Source organism: Acromyrmex echinatior, chromosome 7 (genome assembly GCF_024713525.1).
Source record: "Acromyrmex echinatior isolate Ae372 chromosome 7, ASM2471352v2, whole genome shotgun sequence".
Taxonomy (NCBI): Eukaryota; Metazoa; Arthropoda; class Insecta; order Hymenoptera; family Formicidae; genus Acromyrmex; species Acromyrmex echinatior.
Genome location: NC_141858.1, coordinates 13,548,961 through 13,569,335, shown reverse-complemented (window position 1 = coordinate 13,569,335; position 20,375 = coordinate 13,548,961). Strand labels below are relative to the sequence as shown.

The 20,375-nt window shown below is 31.1% G+C and overlaps 3 protein-coding genes across 8 annotated transcripts in view; 1 reads left to right on the top strand and 2 right to left on the bottom strand.

The window, feature by feature from the left end:
- Positions 1 to 10,037, top strand: part of LOC105153444 (neural-cadherin) — a 215,831-nt gene extending 205,794 nt beyond the window's left edge. For all 6 annotated transcript variants that reach the window (XM_087408137.1, XM_087408135.1, XM_087408136.1 and 3 more), the window contains 7 exons: positions 47 to 658; positions 1,295 to 1,595; positions 2,032 to 2,221; positions 2,289 to 2,530; positions 3,333 to 3,548; positions 3,625 to 3,780; positions 4,160 to 10,037. In XM_087408137.1, the coding sequence (XP_087264263.1) occupies positions 47 to 658; positions 1,295 to 1,595; positions 2,032 to 2,221; positions 2,289 to 2,530; positions 3,333 to 3,548; positions 3,625 to 3,780; positions 4,160 to 4,269 (1,827 nt within the window). In that variant the 3' untranslated portion in view covers positions 4,270 to 10,037. The remainder of the gene's footprint in view (positions 1 to 46; positions 659 to 1,294; positions 1,596 to 2,031; positions 2,222 to 2,288; positions 2,531 to 3,332; positions 3,549 to 3,624; positions 3,781 to 4,159) is intronic.
- LOC105145926 (uncharacterized) lies at positions 9,734 to 11,352 on the bottom strand. Its single transcript, XM_011055866.2, has 4 exons — positions 11,066 to 11,352; positions 10,855 to 10,953; positions 10,515 to 10,669; positions 9,734 to 10,391 (listed from the first exon to the last, which is right to left on the bottom strand). Exons 1-4 carry the CDS (start codon positions 11,297 to 11,299, stop codon positions 10,229 to 10,231), a joined length of 651 nt encoding a protein of 216 aa, XP_011054168.2. The 5' UTR covers positions 11,300 to 11,352; the 3' UTR covers positions 9,734 to 10,228.
- Positions 11,353 to 11,481: 129 nt separating this feature from the next.
- On the bottom strand, positions 11,482 to 17,023 carry LOC105145992 (hypothetical protein). The gene is made up of 3 exons (XM_011055988.2): positions 13,012 to 17,023; positions 12,695 to 12,793; positions 11,482 to 12,474 (listed from the first exon to the last, which is right to left on the bottom strand). Exons 1-3 carry the CDS (start codon positions 13,261 to 13,263, stop codon positions 12,292 to 12,294), a joined length of 534 nt encoding a protein of 177 aa, XP_011054290.1. The 5' UTR covers positions 13,264 to 17,023; the 3' UTR covers positions 11,482 to 12,291.
- Positions 17,024 to 20,375: the final 3,352 nt, after the last annotated feature.

Sequence of the window (20,375 nt, the reverse complement as noted above, 5' to 3'; positions counted from 1 at the left end):
GATCTTTCTAAATGCAAAAGAAGCCTAACGTCAAAATCATTTACAGACCGTGAAGCTCATCATCGACTACTGCAAATCTGCAGAAATATCTGAACTGGAAGATGGAAGCCCACCAGAATTCAATGACACTAGTTGTCAAGCCACAGGAACGATACCACCGTTCAACGAGTACCTGAACGTGAACGCACCGCTACAAATCGGTGGTCTTTATGTGGAGCAATTCGATCCCTCGCACTACAAGTGGAAACACATGCCGGTGGGCAAGGGCTTTGACGGTTGCATCAAGAATCTGTTCCATAACAGCAAGTTGTACGACCTCGCTCACCCGGGTCTATCGCGAAACAGCGTCGCCGGTTGCCCGCAAACGGAGGAGATCTGCAACAACCAGGAAACGACCTTCCGCTGCTGGGAACATGGCACTTGCGTCGGCAGCTTCACCGAGGCAAGATGTCAATGCAATCCCGGCTGGACCGGTCCTGGATGCATGACGCCCACGATCCCAACCACCTTCAAGCCACAGAGCTATGTCAAGTACGCGTTATCTTTTGAACCGGACAAATATTCCACTCAGGTGCAATTGAGATTCCGTACCAGAGAGATGCACGGTGAACTATTCAGAGTGAGCGATCAGCACAACAGGGAATATGCGATTTTAGAGGTAAATACGACGTGTTTTCAAAGTTACTAAAGGATTATTTTTATTCAATAAATATTTATTCTAGATTTACAAAACAGTAACCAATTAAATAATTCTATTATTCGTAAAAAATTAACTAATATTCACTATTTTAAGTGAGTTGTTTTTTATATTGTTTTTAATAAAGTAAAATATTTAATTATAAATCTGCATCTTTTATGTATCATCTTTTATGTATATGAAATAAAATTAATCTTAAAAAATTTTTCTATTGTGATTTCAAATATATCTTCAAAATATCCAGATTTTTAAATTTTGCAATGTGTATTTATTTTTGGATTAAATTAAAGGCTTATTAGAAAGACAATTTAATAGATAAAAATTAATAATTTTATAGTTCCAAATAAATTAAGTTTTATAGAGAGTTCCAAGAATAATCCGATATAAGCAAAATGCTTCTGCGATTGTTTGCGCTTAAGTTACATATCTATAAAGCGATAGGATATAATTTGTAAACAATTGAAATGTATTTATCAAACAAAGTTAATTGTAAACACTTCAACTCTGGATTCGAGTTCTCTTCAATACGGAATTCAAATACAAACTACAGTGAACAAACTACGGATTGTTTGAAATGTCTATTTGTTATAATTTCAGATCAAAGACAGCAGACTACATTTCAGATATAATCTGAACAGTCTTCGGACGGAAGAGCGAGATATCTGGCTTTCGGCGATAGCCGTCGATGATGGACAATGGCACACGGTTAGAGTATCAAGATACGGATCTGCCGCAACTTTGGAACTGGACGGTGGCGAAGGACGAAGATTCAATGAGACCTTCTCCTTTGAGGGTCACCAATGGCTCCTCGTCGATAAACAGGAAGGTGTTTACGCGGGTGGTAAGGCGGAATATACTGGTGTTCGCACATTTGAAGTTTATGCGGATTATCAGAAAGGTAACTTAAATTGCTTCACAAAAGTTTTAAATATAAATACGCTTTTTTTTACTGTAGTATTATTTTTAAAGGAGTTTTTAAATTGTATTTATACTTGTATTTATTTATTTGAAGAGAAAAATATTACATAATTTTTAATTGCATAACTCATAATTTATTTAATTAAAATAATTGTACATTTACAACTTATTTAATTGAATTAATTATAATTTATTTAATTAAAGATATCTATACTGCATATTTTTAATAATTTTCTATATTTTTGAGAAACATAATGAAACAAAAATCTAGATAAGAAATTACAGGTTCTATTGATAATTTTTTGTTTGAGAAATCAACTTTTTATTTCATCAGAGAATCTTTATGATGATTTCTATTTTGAATCTTTTACATAACAAAATTAATTTAATTATATAATTTTTAACAAAAATCTTAGGCTGTTTGGACGACATAAGATTAGAAGGAAAGCATCTTCCGCTACCACCTGCTATGAATGGAACTCAATGGGGTCAAGCAACGATGGCGCGAAATCTGGAAAGAAATTGTCCGTCAAATAAACCGTGCGCCAATGTCATTTGTCAGGATCCCTTCGAGTGCATTGATCTCTGGAACGAGTACGATTGCACGTGAGTATCATTATTACTGACTTCATTTATCTTTGAGACAATCGCTATATCATGTTTTTTATCGCAGTTGCGGGGAAGGAAGGATTCCTTCGCCGGATAACAAAGGTTGCATGGACAAAAATGAATGTATTGATTATCCCTGCCTGAACGGTGGCAGATGTATCAATCAAGATCCTCGATTCCGATACCGATGCATTTGTCCTGATGGTTTCTGGGGGGAGAATTGCGAGCTAGTCCAAGAGGGTCAAACGCTCAAGCTGAGCATGGGAGCGTTGGCAGCCATTCTCGTTTGTCTTTTAATCATTCTCGGTTAGTACAAACATTTACATATTAGACATTTAAAGTACTAATTGTATCATTGATTTGCCACAACGGTATAATTAAAAAAAAATTAGTTTTCCTGCAGAAATTAACTTCAATTTTGAATCATTAAAATTTTGTAATATTAATATTAAAATGTAATTTTGATAATATTATAACTGATAGCAAAGAAATAAAAGTATGTTTTTACACAGATTTTTGTATGTATTCTTTTTCTGTAAGCTATTGAAAAACGACAATTTTTAGTTATATCGTTGTTGTACGAGCGATATAATTTAATGCATGTCTTTTGTTTCTTTTTATTGTATTTTTTTATTTTATGAATTGTGTTATATCTTTGATAATGTTATCTTTATTTTATTTTTAAGCACGTTTTTAAGCACTTAATTATGTTTCAGTTTTTTTTGTGGCCATTGAATCGGCCAAAAAATAAAACAAGTTTCATGAAAGTTTGTCTCTATTTTATTTCTTCCCTTTAGTTATATACTATTTCTATATATGCACATCTGCTTTAATTATTTTCATTTGCTAATCAGAAACAAGATATTTCAGATCGCGCACAAAACTTCATCAATATGAGCTTTTGTTTCAAGAATAATGTGTTCCGATTAATAAAATTGATACCTGCTTTATATATTGCAATATCATACAACACAGTTGTTGCTATTGGTTTTATCACATTTTGCACTTGCTTGAATTCTCAGCAGAGAAATATTACTTTGATATAATTGATAACAACTTTGTTCAATACGAACAATGTAAATTAATTTTTTAAATACCAAAATTTCAGTTCTCGTGTTGGTATTCGTCGTCTACAACAGAAGACGAGAGGCACACATAAAATATCCTGGTCCAGATGACGACGTGAGAGAAAACATTATCAATTATGACGACGAGGGTGGCGGAGAGGACGACATGACCGCGTTCGATATCACGCCTCTGCAGATCCCGATCGGTGGCCCGATACCGGAAATGGGCGGCAAGCTGCCTCCGTGTAAAGTAGCCTGTACGTTATACTTTTTTATTGCAATGTAACGGAATAATTCGTAAGAGTGAAAGAATAATTGAAACGTTATTCTCAGATCCGCTTGGACCGGAACCGAACGTCGGCGTCTTCATTGAGGATCACAAGAAGAGGGCTGACAGTGACCCAAACGCACCACCCTTCGACGATTTACGGAATTACGCGTATGAAGGTGGCGGAAGCACCGCGGGTTCTCTGGAATCATTAGCTTCCGGTACGTAATAAAAATTTTTGAATAAATAAAATTTAACTATTTTACATTGCAAAAAAGTACAATACATCTCTTATATCTCTTAAAAATTTCCAAATTAAAAAAAAATTAATTTTACAAGAATTTACTCCGTCATTATAATATGAAATATTAATCACATTTAATAAATAATATTGATATTATTTTTTATTACATAGTAAAAAATATTTTGTGTAATTAATATTTTTTGTGTAATTTCTTAATATATTCATTTATGTTAAATCAACATAAAAATTTAGATGGACCGTTTGGGACACAAATTTTAACACACATTTTTTATCTGCGTGATATATTATTTATATTAATGAATAAGCTATTGAATTTCAATTTTTCCTAATCCTAGGTACGGATGATGAGCAACACGAGTACGAGTATTTAGGCGCCTGGGGCCCGAGATTCGACAAGCTGGCCGATATGTATGGTCCCGCCGAGGAGAGCGAAGAAGAAGAATAATCAGCCAAGTATACAGCCGAGTCTCTACATGACATTGCATCGAGTAACGTGATCCACATCATCCGAATGAGTGCTCGTGAGACCTCGGTCGAGACGACCCGGTGCGTCACGTCGGATAACAGGGATCATCATGACGAACATTCGGAGGATCTCGAAGGAAAAAGAGAGCACGGCTTCCTTCGCCGAGAGTGATAAATCCCCGACGAACAACGAGGGACAACTTCCTCGTAGTTGTGCAGCTAGTGAAAGTACTAATTACACGTGACGTACACGTTGTCGCGTCATCCGCGGTGCGTGGACGCAACACACACAGACACACACGTACTCGAGAGTCAAAGGTGCAAGTAAAGGAACGTTGCAATAGCGCGACGGTACACTTAGAAAGGTGGTAAACGAGAAGGTGGAGGAGTCGCAACATATATTTAACTGTATAGTACGTTATACGTAGTGAAATATCCAAAGACACGCGACAAGACTTTTTCTAATGTGAACCCTATCCCGTCATCTCGATCCCGCTCATCGGTCACCATCGGTAAATTCACCCCATGCATACACCTATACCATACATATATACGTGTAGGTATAATATCGCGTCGTTGTCGTCAAGTATCGGATCTTAGATCGGCGTGTCGTCCTCGTACAACCGGGATTCGTTCATTTATTTAATGTCGCGAATTGAGCGAACGTGTTAGATGTGTTGTAACTGATTAATCAAGGGCATTCACACACATTCAAACATACGCATATACATACACACATATACGTTAACACGATACCGACGATACTGTTCAAAGGCGGCATGATTCGTCGTCTCGGCGACGATCCCTTCGTTTCCTTCGTCGCGCGAAACTCTTCGTTTTTCTCCGTTTTTCTGCACGACGTCCCGTGGGACGTGACCTCGACAAACAGTACACATTTCGTTGTCCTGAATGCGGAGGAGTTTTGGAAACAACGCACTCTCGTTCATGACGGACGATTTTACCGTAGATAGTCTGCCATAATAGGAATTATCGTTAAGGTATCGTTAGTTGTCGCGACATCGGCTCATTGTCGTCATCGTCATCGTCACCGCCATCCTCATTACCGATAGCATTATATTATTAAATATTATAATATATTATATAAATATATTATAAATATGGATTTATATAGAGGCGCACGACGAAATGAATAAGGAAAGTGATTAACAGAGGAAGTCCGTGAAAGGATAAAGTACGAGTTACCGCGCGCGCGCAGTGTAATTATTATAATTACGGTATAGCGGACATAAAGTCTAAATATAAATACAAATATAAATATATATATAAATATAAATACAAATATATATTATACATACAGACAGAGAACACGTACGAACATACAGACAACACAGAGAGATGAAATTCGCATTCGCTAAAATATGCTCACCGTTGATATATCTTGATATAGTTTTAATATTTATTTTACGTCATCTCTCAAAGGAGATCGGAGCGTGAAAAGCATAACATGCACGAGATGTATGAAGTACGTATGCACGAGAAGTCGAGGGAGAAAAAGAGAAAAATGTAGCAAGATTCCATTCTAGTCATCCCGAATGGTTCGTTGATGCTCATTTCCACGTAGAATTTATTTATCTTTTCTTTTTCTTATTTTCTGAACTGAGGAACTAAGAGTTTACATAACAGTTATATGCATTAACAATGTAGAATTTCCGTTCAATATTTATTTTTACGAGTTTTTGAATCACTGAATCACTGAATCACTGAGAAATTCTTTTTGCTCAAAAGAGTGTCTGCAAAATATTCACAAACGAAAAAGTTAAACTTTAAAGAAGCTTCATATCTTGATACAACATTAAATCAATATCATTAGGTTGTTTTTTACCCTGGTAAAATAAATTGCAACATTTATGAAACATTGGGATTTAATGATGTATCAAGGCACGGAGATAACCCGTAAATGTAGCTTCTTTGAAGCAAATAGGAAGTCCTAAACGTATCATTCAACTTTATGTAAAAAAGATTGTGTTAAAAAGCTATAAAGAATTAGATGATGAACGAAGTCGATATAATTCCTAAACTAGATCAAACGTGAACTAATTGAATAAAGGGAACCAAGATATTTTATGTAGAAAAAATTAATTGCAATTAATTAAACCATAGATTTTATCAAGGGGAATTAACTTAGAGATTTCATTTACGAAATGAGGTTCGATGAACTCTTCGATGCCTCTCGACATCTCGTGCATGTGCGATTATATCATCGCGCCTTTCGCGAGAGAAAACTTTCCACGCACCGAGCCCTGACTGAATCTGTAAAATTCTCAACGGGAATATTAATAGTCAATTTACTGGTTAGAGGAAGAGAGAAAGGGAGGCCGAAGGGAAAAGGCGTTAGGAATACGTCGTAAGCACTTGTACGAATATTGTAATTAACATGTGTATGAGTGTGCTGGCGCGCGCAGTATTTGCGTCACTGCGCATCGCCGTATAATTGTCCTACCAATGATCGTGTTTGCGTATGGTTTTTCAACGAATTTGTGATATTAAGTTGCGTATCTACAACAGTACACGTCCCCGCGTACTATCATCGTTCCTCAAAGACTGCGAGCACCGAGCGCGACGACCCAACAAGGCAAAAGTTTTAGAAGATGCCTGAAGAATATTCACGAAAGATTGAAAGCGATATTTCTTAGGCGTTTGTTTTGCACGTTACACACATTTTTAATAATAGCTTTTTGTAACGCAACAATTTTGTGGCGACAATACTCATTACAACGCGACAGTTGTCCAATAAAATGTCTCTCTTGAATCATACTAAATTATCAAGCAGCTTACGGGAAGCTCACGGAATTTTAAACAGTAGAAATAAATTTTTTCGAATTACAACGAATGTCCGACGTAATTTGACCAACGCGTTATGGGACAGCAATAATTCTACCTCGAGCAATAAGTTCGGTAGCAATAGATGCACTTTCGTTCTGAGCTCTTTAATTGTAGTTCATCGTTTTGAACTTATCTGATGTGTTTACTGTTTAATTTCGTATTTAATTTAATTGAATCATATTTGATCGAGAAGAATGTCTGAGATAGAAAGAAAAAAGACGCATCTTTCTTCAGTTAAAAAAAATTTATTTGAGAATCTCTCTCAAGGAAGTAGTATATATTCGAGAAACAAAGTTTTGTTTATATTTCATAGAAATTTGGTTGAGGCTACATTTTTGATCGTACAGGTAAAATGAACTTTGTTTTTAAAAAAATCATGCTTTCTCGGTGCCCGCACGTCCAGTTCATCGAATCCTGTCGTTCATCCTAGGTCCCTTAGTTTCTCCAAACATTCCCATCATCGACTCTATCCCGTCAAGTAGATTCTAAGCAGAGACAGTATTTGAATGGGGTTATTGGAGGACGAAAGAATTATCGTTAAGTAACTGTATTGAGTAGCGCGCGAGCGCGCGTCGTGTGTGTGCAGTGGCAAAAAAAAAAAAAGAAACAGACAGGCAGCCTAATTATGCGAGTATACACGTCGATGGGGATGCGATCGTTTATTTATTTTAAGCATAAAAAATATCTTTCTAATTTAATAATTTAATTTACAATTAAAATATTTATTTTTATTTATCTTTAAGATAATGGTCCGATTAATTTGTTTACGGAAAAATTTTCCTATCGTTAAATATCATAAATTAAAAATTATGTGAAATTGAATTCAACTATTGTATATTTGAATTGACACATTGATCAAGTTTGCACTCTTGTGATTATATAGACTTGACAAAAAATCCGCGATCGCGTACATCGACGAAGCTCGAAGACTCTTCCATTCGCTCGACCCGTGCACCTCGATCGTTTCAGAAGCTTTGAAAAACGATACACATACATGCGTTTAAAACGCGTTGACTGGAAAATATATAACAGAAGTGAAACCTGAAAGTTGAAAGACTGCAGAGATTGAAACCGATATCTTGATATCTTGATATCTAATATCTTACACAAAGCTCTGAAAAGTATTTAAGATAAAAGATATATACAAAAGATTTAAAAGATCAATATCATATTTCTTTTAAAATTTCCTTATAACATCTTTTAAATAATCTGCTTGAGTATATTTTTAATAAATTTATACTCCGATAGATATAAAAATAATTTGTTCAAATTAATTTAACAAATACAAGATTACCATTTATAAAAATATAAAATGTTTTTTTTTATAGTAACAATGTTAAAAATCTTATTATGTTATCGGTTTCAATATTTGCATGAAGTCTAAAACATTAATGAGCAAATCGGAAAACAGTCCATGAAACTATCGCTCAAAACAAAAGAATATGCTCACGAATGATTTCATTGACTGACTTTAATTGTACTTATATTTAAAGATTTACGAAAAGACACGCGAATTACGAAACTCGAAGAATGTTCGGACAGACAAGCAATTTGAATGAAAAAAAGAACACACGATTGTTCGAACAAAAAATAAATTAAAATAACGATACGTTCCTTAAATCCATTCCAATGCAATTTTCGCGATATTAATGTTATTAATATTAAAAAATTCGGCTCAAAGTCATTCGTCGTCGTTAAATTAGATTAGTCTATATGCTTGCTTAATTCGTGCGTGTAATTCCCAAAAATTGGCGTTATAATCGAAGGCAAATAAGTTCGAATGTTCCATTTGTAAAACGGGAATTTACCATCTAAGTACGTACTTACGGAATCTTTTAAAAAGATCTCATTTTACAGTACATTTTATCGCAACTGGAGATCGCTCTTCGATATATCTCCGGTAGAATAAAAATATGCTCATCCCTCCCCTACATATCCCCAACTTTTTCTGAGCACTGCCTAATCGTGCACAAAAGTACACTTTATAAGCGGGGTACTATAGGGCCGAGCGCGAGCAAACTCGTACATAATTAACACAATCGAATTCTATTCATTTCAAATAAAGAGATAAAAGACAGAAAAAAGGATGAAGAGAGAAAACGACAAAGCTCATTTCACTTTGCGTCTTAAGAAAGACAATAAAGAACACCTCTCGTTTTCGAGAAGCCAGCTTTTGCTCATTTGCACTGATCCTATAAACAACTAGTTTTATTTATTTTAAAAGATTAGTGTTTTGATATTATTAAATATTAGGTTATTAAATTAAAACTATACAATTTATTAAAATTAAACAAAAAGTGTGCAATATTAAAGTCTACTTTTCCTGCTCATTATATTAAAAAATTGTTTTCTGGATTTTTAGAGCACAAAAAAATACAGAATGTATATTTGAAAACAATACTCTCCATACAGAAGAAATCGATTAAAAATTATCTTATTAGAAAATATATTGCGATGCAAAAGAATAAAAAGAGTCAAGACGCAAATCTTAAAAAATTATCTACTTTCGCAATTTAGAGGAATTTAATATTTAAAAGAGGTGTTCTTTTTAATGTCGTGGATCAATATTCTTTCACAGCAAAATACAGTTAACGATCGTAGAATAAGATGGATTTATTATAAAATCGACTTTATCTGTCGGTCGACGGAAAGAAAGATCACTGTAAGATATACATATTATTACATAATGTAACGCTGCCACTGAACACATCCCGTTAGTACAATTACCGTATATATAATAATAATAATATTAATAATCCGCAGTATACTGGGACACACCGTATTATTAATTGAATTGATATTTATTAACGATTATAATTATTATATTATTACCACTATATTATCTATACCATTTGTACTTTACACTTCAGTTCGAACGAAATAAATGCCTTCTTTTTCATAAAACCGTCGATTAGATGACAAAGGCGTACGTTTCATTTCTTAATTAAATTATATTGGATCCTTTACATCAATCATTTCTCAAAATACCAACATCGAAAAAAATGTTCAAATTTTTTACAAGTAATCATATATAGAATCTGAAATACGTCTAATTCTTTCTAATCAAATTTTGGATCTTCAGCATGTTTAAAATGCTATCTTCGGCGATTGTTCGCGCGATTCTTGCTATGGCTATTTCTACGATTGATGTAACGATATCTATCTTCCTTGTTTTTCTTAACTTCTGAAAACTCGCTCCATATACGTTGCCAAAATTTAGTACCCACATGCGACAGGAAATACATTACTCCGTTATCCCTGAATTTTCGATTAAGTTACAAAATTTGTACAGCTTCATTCAGTCATTTTTTAAATAAAAGATTTATATTTTAATATCATTACAAAAATATTAGTAATAAGACGTAATAATTATAAACTCACGTTAGATCTTTGAAATTGACAGCTCTTGTAACGTGAAGAGTAATAAAAAAAATCATTGTTGCTATTCCATTTGTAAGAATTGTCATGAATGATTTAATCGTATCAAATGTTGAAAAAATTTCAGCTACATTTTCCAATTTTAATCGATTGAGTATCTGCTCACATTAGTTTTCGTAAGTATTAAATGTCAACATAATTTTAATACATAATTATTTAAATGTCCACATTAATTTCCAGTAAATATAAATATTGACATAAAACAGTTAATTATTAAAATGATTTGAATATGCTATTATAATATTAAAATTAAAATAGATTAATTAATAAACTGTTGCGTTACAGGATAAATTTTCTTTGGCAATGTGCTTAAGATGAGTACGTCTATTGGCGTCCATATGCATGCAATTGCAAATTCTAGGAAGAACGCGGTTACTAAAAACTGCAATTAAAAATAAAGAGGAAGAAAGAGAAAAGATAGTAATAGAGAAATATGAAAGAAAAAAAAGCTGTTAGCTTTCAAATAATAAAAAAATATTCAGCTATACACTAACCTCATATAAACACATAAAAATAGGTTTTGGTTCTCGGAAAGATTTTGGGAATAACGTGGAATTAACGATAATAATGTAGATACTTGTAGCAATTAAAAAAGAAGTAATTGGTGGACTTGATATCAGAGGATAACCAAATTCGTCTTCCAAAGCGTTAGCGAAACATGTTTGAAAAATTGGTATTTTTAAACTGTTGAGCACTAATGCCCATATCGTACATGATAATCGTGTCATTCTTGATAGCAATACTGAATAATCGCAATTTAGATTTGATTTATAGATTATCGCCAATTATATGAAAAAAGAGAAAAAGCTTGACATTTACAATGAAGTTAGTTTAATAACATTTAATAATTTCTAGTTTATAAGATTAAATATGAGAACAGTTTTTCAAAATAATGTTATCAACATGTAAGTTTGTGTTTAATAGATATATATTTGTCCAAAAAAACATCGATATAATGCAATAGACTTACAAAAAATAATAAACTCATAACAAACAATACTTTAAATTCGTAGTAATAATTTGTCAATAAATTTCATTTCTTTACAAAGTTAAATTAGTAAAATAAAAAAAAATTACATTTTTGTAAATATTTATATAATGCAACGCGAATGATTAACGCAATAATAATTTTATAAAATATTACAAGATATTTATTAAACAAGGACATATACAATAAAAATGTAGCAGATTAGAAAAAATTATGATTTCTAAAATTTTTTGTAAAAGGATTCATCTGACAGAATCTATAAAAGAATGATTGAGTCACTTCAGGATTGCTGAAGGTAACCTTTTTGCGTTTGGGATGTCTTGCATTCATGAACTGTACACGTCTTGTGAAAAGCAAAAAAGGAATTATTATTAGATTATAATTAAGTTATATTATCAGAATATAATTGAAGATTATATTAATTCTAATTTCATGTAAGGACATTAAATTAAAATATTTCAACATTTAACAAACATTTCAAAGTTTATAACTAATACTTAAAAAACAAAAATCATTTAAATAAAATAAAATAAAATATTCTGTGATGAAGGATTACAATAAAATAAATTCATATCATAAATTAAAGATTTACATTTTGTTGAATTTAACGAAATTGAATTGGAAATTTCTCTTTACTAGGAACTGTATATATTTACGAGTTTATAAACTGTTTTGTAATTTTATTACATGTCGGACAATTTTGTAGATAAAATTTGAAGTTTTCAGAATTCACTACTTGCTCCACGTATCCAGAAACGTGTCCAGTAATTCGGTGGCGTCTAGCATCCACACAAACGACAATAATGACATGCAAAATGCCATGTACGTAGCTGCATAGTCTCTAGCCATGTAATCCGCAAAGAAAGTTAAGTAAGAATATCTATCCAGACCCATAGTATTATTCAACCATAACAACTAAAATAAAATGAAAATATTTCAAAATTCGAAACTTCCATCTACCGGAAATTCCGTTTCTCGCGTGGCAAAAATTTCATATAATTTTATGAACAAAATTTATCAGTAATAATTTTTCATTTTTAAAAAAACCTGAGTTAAAAAATTAAACAATAAAATGAATTAAAAATATAATAATAGCGCATTATATTTTTATTTAGTAAATGTTATATGTACATACCCACTTACTAGATTCTTGAGTTAGACAGAAAATTGTATGCATCATTGGTATCCATACCACTTGAATTGCTAAATTCGTGCTCAATGCAGCTATTAACATCTATACAGTAAAATCAATTCCGAATCAATAGTGATTAATTTGATATTACTTTGCCCATATCAATTACAAAAAAAATTAAAATAAAAATTCTTATTCAATAATTATCTTAATTCAATAATTTTATGCACCTATATTACTTAGCCGAAAAGAAATTTAATGAAAATATTATATTAAAATCGGTTTCAAGAAAATCTGTAAATAATGGCTTCAAAACTCACTTCGTAAATGTATAATAGCTGGATTGGTGGTTCTTTAAGAGTTATAGGCCATAGTCTGTATTCTGCTAATAAGCACAAAACTGAGAACACAAATAATACCGACGCATATGACGGATCAAAAGGCAAAGCGTTCTCCTCCTCAAAACAGAGACCAATTATGCAGATTTGTCGCAAATGAGTATATAAACCAGTTGCTATTACGGTAATCCAGTGAGGATCTATGAAATTCGCATAGTATTTCACAGTTTCCATCTTACATTGACATACAACAATCTTTTTCAAGAAAGCCTTCTAAAAAAATTTTGATTACGTGCTCTTGTTCCGTGATGATTTTCTTCACTACGATTTCAGATCAAAATCGCAAGATTGATCAACTAAACCTAAAAGAAATACTTTTAAAAGAAATATATTTAAGTAATTAAAAATATATTTAAGTTTTTAAAAAACCAATTTCCATTTTTATTTTAAAGTTTCTATATTTAATTAATTTGCTTAATGTAGTCCATTATAAAATAAAGAAATATTCTAACATACAATAATTAATATCAAATAAGTGAACACGATAAAAGTTATCACAGATTGTCTTTCAAGATATTAGATGTTATAGTTTGTCTCTCTCACATTACTGAATTATTTTATTACAACAAACCTCGCATCGTGATGAGAACAGTGTTGTAAAAAAATGATGTCTTTACAAAGTTGTGCAGTTTTTGATAAGATTAAATGTGGCGATTTTTGGTTAATATTTCATTTTTAACATCGGCGACACATGTATGAATATTTGATATATTATATCTTCGCTGATTTTTTCATCAACACTAAATGTAATAATCGATACAGAGTATTCTCGCTCGAACTGTTAATTTATCATTGCACTATTATCTTAATGTTCACACATCGAATGCTTTAAGGTTATAAAATTATCCTGTTACGCTGCAAACATCAAGACGTTCGTGCATCTGTTTCGCAGAAAATTTAATTTTTTACAAAAATTTTTTAATATTTTTTATTAAATTAAATAAATTAAATATTAATTATTAATTAAATTAATCATATTGATGGTTTAATAAATTCACTCTTGTGTTAGAAATTTTTTTGTTATTAGAACAAGAAATTTAATTTTTTAATTATCAAATTTATTAATATAAAGTTAATTCGTTTATCTAGTTCTTCGCGCAAGACTGATGATCAAAATTCAATACTTTGAATATTGAATATTATGCACATTATTTCTTTGGCCTAAATAAACTTTAATATAGAATCTAAAATAAATATTAAAATCCTCATTAAAATCCATTAATAATTAATAGATAATAATTTATAATTTTTAAAAATATCAGATAAATAGCTATGAATTTTTTAAATATGCTTTATCTTATTCAATAGTAAAACATAAATACGATCAATATAAACTAAATTTTTTAATTATAATTTTTTATATTCTTTCTTCTTTCAACAATATCAACATTTTCAACTCGAAATTCAGTATATAAAAAGTCGACTTTATTATTCAACACCATTTGTTTTCTTAGCAGCTGCTATCGCTAAATGCAATGCATTATGTATGAAAGCTAGTACCATTGTTTCGGAAAGGATAAATCCAGCTATTAGATGAAAGTGGTAGCTATTGCGGAGAAAAACGACTACTTCTTTTCATTAAAGTGATAGATCATAGAATAACAGCAGGATAAATGTTGTTATACATATGATGTATCCAATGTACAAAAATATCATGGAATTTTATGTTACTCTGTGACTGCGTGTGTGCGTGCGTACGTGCATGCGTATATGTGTTATATTCTATATTACAATCTATGTTCATTTAATTTAAGTAGAATATGAACAATCTCCAAAATGTGATAAACATACAAAATAACTTACATAAATTTCACAATACATCATAATATTTTCAACTTGATTTAATCATTTATAAAAATTTTACTATGCAGCATTGTAATGCTGTGATCGATTATATCCAAAATGTTATCTATACAACTTAACGCCATTTAATAAATTTGGTCACATGATCAATGCGATTGATCAATTCTTTCTCTGTCCAAGATCTCGGATGGATTTCTATATCGGACACAAGGCTTTAAGTTAAGAGCACAAACACTTGCATAATGCATAATGTATAATGCATAAAAAAATGAATCAATAAAAGTCCTTTATTTCCTTCTTTTCTATGAAATAAAGTACTCTGGTTTGGATTTCCTTATGCCTTATGTGTTACGCCTTATATAAGAGTCTGTGCTCTTGACTTTAGGCTCTATCAGTTTTTAAATCATTAATGACTGCGTTCAAAACACAACAGTTTTGCAACCGCTTTAAGGTCAGCTGAGATAGGATAATTCTTCTGGATCTAAAAGTATAATCCAATCAGCGCAAAGAAAATTTCCAACAGTTGCAAAATAAACGTCCTGCTGAACGCAAACATTATTTACATTCTAACTAAATTCACATGTTACTTACTTCTACCTTCATCGAACATTTCTCTATTGTATAATTCTCATGTTTAGTAATACATTCTAAGATACTGTACAGGCGTGATGGCACTGCAAAAAAGTATGCCAAGTAGTTGGATACAGCAGTATTATAATAATATAGAATATCAAAACTCCAATGCAATACATCAAATGATAAAGTACAATGCAAGATTTGTTGTGAGAAGTTTGACATATTTAAACATAAAGTAGGTGATTTAGCGAATCACTTGTTCAAATATGACATAAATAAAAAACCTCGAGGAAATACTGGAGGAAATGACATGAATATCAATCATCAATCAGAAGAAAATAAGTAACTTCTCACCAGATTGATAGACATATTCACATTTGAAAAAATAAAAAAAAATGACAACGATAAATATTACAATTTCATCCTCTTTTAGTCGCCCATTTAGTACGCACTCAAGATTATTGCACTAAAGATTATAAAAATTTGACTTTAATATTTAAAATGTGTATTTTATAAATTTTATCAATATTTCATTTAAATAATTCCATTTAGTCAATATCAAGGTCAAATGATACAATTATAATATATTTAGTACCTAAATATTAGGAAGGTCGCCGATACTGTTATAACATTTTTGTTTTCAGACTATATTTCTTAAATAAAAGCTAAAAATAAAAATTTACAAACACATATAAATTAAAAAGTGAGAGAGAGAGAGAGAGAGAGAGAGAGAGAGAGAGAGAGAGAGAGAGAGAGAGAGAAATTGTATTAGGTGTTGGAATTAATTCGTAGCGTTTTTTAATGAAAGAATGTTATTTATTTCACATGAGCATTAAAAAATACATTAATGAAAGTACTTCCCATCACTTGTAAAACGCTACGAATTAATTCCAACACCTAATATGTATATGCGTGTTACATAATTCTACATTTATGTTTATTTCAATTTATGTAGGGAATGGACAATCCCCAAAACCCTACTTCCAAAAATTTATTTTGATTCTATTACTGATTTCTTCTGTTTCTTTCTGTCTAATTATAAGTAATTGTTTGTACTTTTAAATACGAGAATTTATTTATATCTAACTCCATCTAGAGAATGAAGAGAAGTAACACATATATGTATATAAAGAAAGCTTGATACTTTTGTTTTCGCACTATATTTCTTAAACAAATGCTAAAAATAAAAATTTAGAAATATAAATACGAACTAGAAAGTAAGAGAGAAAAAAACAGAGGAAGAAACATTACGATTCATTAAATTTCAATTAACTATATACAAAACTTGGATACAAGACAAGTAGATAATAAATTGAAAAGTTACTTAAATCACGTATACGATTTTCCATTTTCATCGAGGTAATATCCGAATTAATATTTGTAAACGTCACTTACATTATAGTATTTACGTCCGATATTCACTCAATCAAATCGCATGTACGCAAGCAAATATGTATTTGCAAATTAACATATTTACTTGTTTCGAAGCATGCACGCACGCACACACACGTATATGTATATATAATATAATTATACATATATATATATACATATATAATACATATAATAGATAATTAATTTTATGTATGTATAATTTAAATCGAATAATAAAATATATTTTAAATAATGTATTTGCATTGTTTTTGGAAGTTAATACATCATGATTAATTATATAAAAATAAATAATGTAATCAATGTAAATACGTTTTTATTATATATAACAAAATGGCGTTTTTGTAATATACAATATCTCTTCTAGTTCTTTTATGCACTTGGCGTCGCGACCCTATCGCGTCGCTTGATTTATAATATGCTTTGTAATATTTGTTACGTAGTTCATTCTTTTGTATGTTTCAAAAAATCCTAGCTTTACGATAATAATTAATAGATTACTAAAATATTCCACGTTTATCGCTAAATATGGTAAAATTTTTAATAAACTTTGTGGTATAATACTCGTATAAAGAAACATATGCAAAATAGCATCGATAACGCTTAAAAATTTTAGCAATAAACAGCAGTTCCTATATTCTTATTCATGCGTCTCTAGGTAGTTTGATCTCCATGCATTTTTGCGGGTTAATAAAGATAAATAGATACTATATGTAAAAGTAAGTATGCAAATTATAAAAAAAGAGCATATCTTTTTGCGTTTTTTTAAATAGGCAAAATGTTTTCTAAATAAAATTACCCTTTTTAAAATTTCTAATTTCTATTTATAGATTTTTAAAATTATTTTCATGTAATGTAGCACAGCAGCGCTTGCAAGACGCTAAAAAAAGCGATTATATGCGCTTTTTTAGCGCATTGTTAATGCTTTGTAAGCGCTATGTGCTGTAAGCGATTATATGCGATTGGGTAATTTTTGAATGTAAGTGGATTATTATATACTTATCCGAAAGAAATTAACGATTTCCTCTTCAAATGAGAAATGAAGACGATTAGACAAAAATAAATCAATCGAGAGTCTGAAAAGAAAGGAGATGTGAACAAGAGTATTCCATTAACGCAGGCAACAGAATTCTGAATCACATCAAAGTACTTATCACGTAATTCAAAAGAAAAATTTCTTCTATAAATCATCACACGTAGTAAATCGTTTCATATTTTATCTTCAAAAACATTAAAAATGGAAAAATGTTACGTACAGATCCATAAATAAATAGCAAAGTAGCCATATTACGATTCTGACAATAGCTGAGGATTCAATGTTAAAGCTCGTCGTTTCCACAGACATGGAATGGTTGAATAACTTTGGACAGAGGTGGTACTCAACTAGGTAAAGAGAATCAGGAAATTGCCGTCTCTCAACCTGCCCTCTCTTTTGTCCGCTCCTTATACGGTTGACAATTTCGCTACGTAAACGCGGATAACAGTGATGACATTAGAAAAAGTGATGACGTTAACATTGGAAAATGAAAGCTATTATTTTCTATGAAAAAAATTCTAAATCTCTGAATGAAATTTAATATCTAATTCTTTCTAAAATAATTTGTTTTCTTCTGTATAAAAAATAAAATTTTTTCTCTAAACAAAGCAAAGATACTTAAAATTATTCATCATATTTGCAATGAATTTAATAATATAATATATACTTTAAGATTCTAAAACAGGATTTTTTTAAATAAAATCATAAAGTAAAGTATACTTATAACACGACAATTTTTGTCAAAAAGACAATTTTTCTAAAGAATCTAAAAATTTAATTGTAGATACAGATCAAAATCCAATAAAAATCATTTTATTGAACCATCAAAATAATTATGTAAGATGCTCAAATTAATTACTAAAATATCAAAACTTTTTGCAATATTATTCATTTAATTCCTACGTAATTATTTTAACAATTCAGCAAAATTATTTTCAAATTTTTATCTAGTTAAAAATTTATAATCGAAATTGAATACTTATTTGAAGACAATCTTTGCCTAAATTTTCCATTGAAAAAAAATACTCGGTTACTTCTTTTTATTTATGTAATGGTACTATTTTCGAAAAGTAAGATTATCCTATAGAAATTATCTATCAGCACGTAAAAACCAAGTTAGTTTTTGAGAAATTGATTGCCCTGAAAGGAATTATCTTTCTTCATGCTATCTGCTACAAATTATATTCCTTAATGCCAAGCAGCTCCTGACATCAGAGATACAACTCCGCGGAGAAGTTAAATCTCTGACGCGTACGAGAGTGGCCCAATATGACTCGCGACACATTCTTGGAAAGTCCCAGCGATTACTCCGAGTCAATCTGACGGGTAGTCATGACGACGGCACAGTGCATTGGGAAAAAGTACGTATATCTGTTTCCGTTCGACTTCTTTCATCGTGTAAGGAGTACGATAATAAAATAGAAGGAAAAAAAGAGTGAAGGAGGCGGCAGGTTAAAGAGGGAAGTCCGACCGAAGTCATTCCAGGAGTCCTCGGAAAGTCGACTGCTCTCAATGCGACTTCATCCCTCTTTTCTCTTCTTTGGGTAGAAGGAAATAACTTTTCTCGAGCACACATTCCTACTTTCTTTGCGTTCTTATACAGAGCCGTTTCAAGATTATTATCGACTCTATTCCTGCATACCAAGTGACTTAATATTTTTCGTTCAGGGGGATTTACCGCCCGATCCTATGATAAAATCTTAAATCATTGGGAAATTACACAAGCAGTCTCATATATTAGTTCTCATATATTATTCATGTTATCTCAATTTTAATTGTAATTCAATTGTAAAAGATTTCAATATTCATGTAAGTATCATATGTATCTACAAGACAATTAGGAAGAACAAGACAATTTAAGTGTAAAAAATTTGCTAATTATTTTTTTATATTTTATTGATTTTTTAGGCGTAAATTTGAAACTTTTAAGATGACATTTTAGCAGCATATTAAAAGAACAGTTCATAAAAAATGTCCTTTCTTCCATCAAAAATTATTTTGATGGAAGACCAACAAGAAATAACGAAATAAAAGAAACCGAATAGAATTCGAGCGTAGAATTCGTTTTATTTTTATAACCTTCGTATTCTACCACATTGTTGTGAAAGAACAGTTATTTTTGTTTCCAAGATTTCTTTCTAGATCACAATCAGGTTGCCTAAGATCTCGTGTTAGCAACGCCAACGAGTATTAAACAACAGGAAGTGTATGATTGAAAACTAGGATCATGCTTATCTGGAATGATTCGATTTACCATCTGAATGCTTCCTTGATTTTGCACTTGTAATGAAATTACAAATGATGTCGCTTTAACGGCAGCGCCCTAATTTTGCCTTCCAGCTGCTCCTACGCCTCTCAATTTCGCGATATCGTCTTCTTAGTAATGATACCGTTGCCTTGAAAGACATTAATGAAGAACTATAAAATATGTTTCAACAACAGCTCACTAAAACAATAAATTAATACATCAAGTAAAATG

Excerpts from the sequence above, each read along its gene's own strand:
- LOC105145926 (XM_011055866.2), bottom strand. The coding sequence starts at position 11,299 with ATGACACGATTATCATGTACGATATGGGCATTAGTGCTCAACAGTTTA. Across the intron at positions 10,954-11,065 it reads TTTTTATGTGTTTATATGAG|TTTTTAGTAACCGCGTTCTT; the intron begins GTTAGTGTATAG and ends TTTTAATTGCAG. Across the intron at positions 10,392-10,514 it reads GTCAATTTCAAAGATCTAAC|GGATAACGGAGTAATGTATT; the intron begins GTGAGTTTATAA and ends TCGAAAATTCAG.
- LOC105145992 (XM_011055988.2), bottom strand. The coding sequence starts at position 13,263 with ATGGAAACTGTGAAATACTATGCGAATTTCATAGATCCTCACTGGATT. Across the intron at positions 12,794-13,011 it reads AGCTATTATACATTTACGAA|ATGTTAATAGCTGCATTGAG; the intron begins GTGAGTTTTGAA and ends TTTACTGTATAG. Across the intron at positions 12,475-12,694 it reads CTCAAGAATCTAGTAAGTGG|TTGTTATGGTTGAATAATAC; the intron begins GTATGTACATAT and ends ATTTTATTTTAG.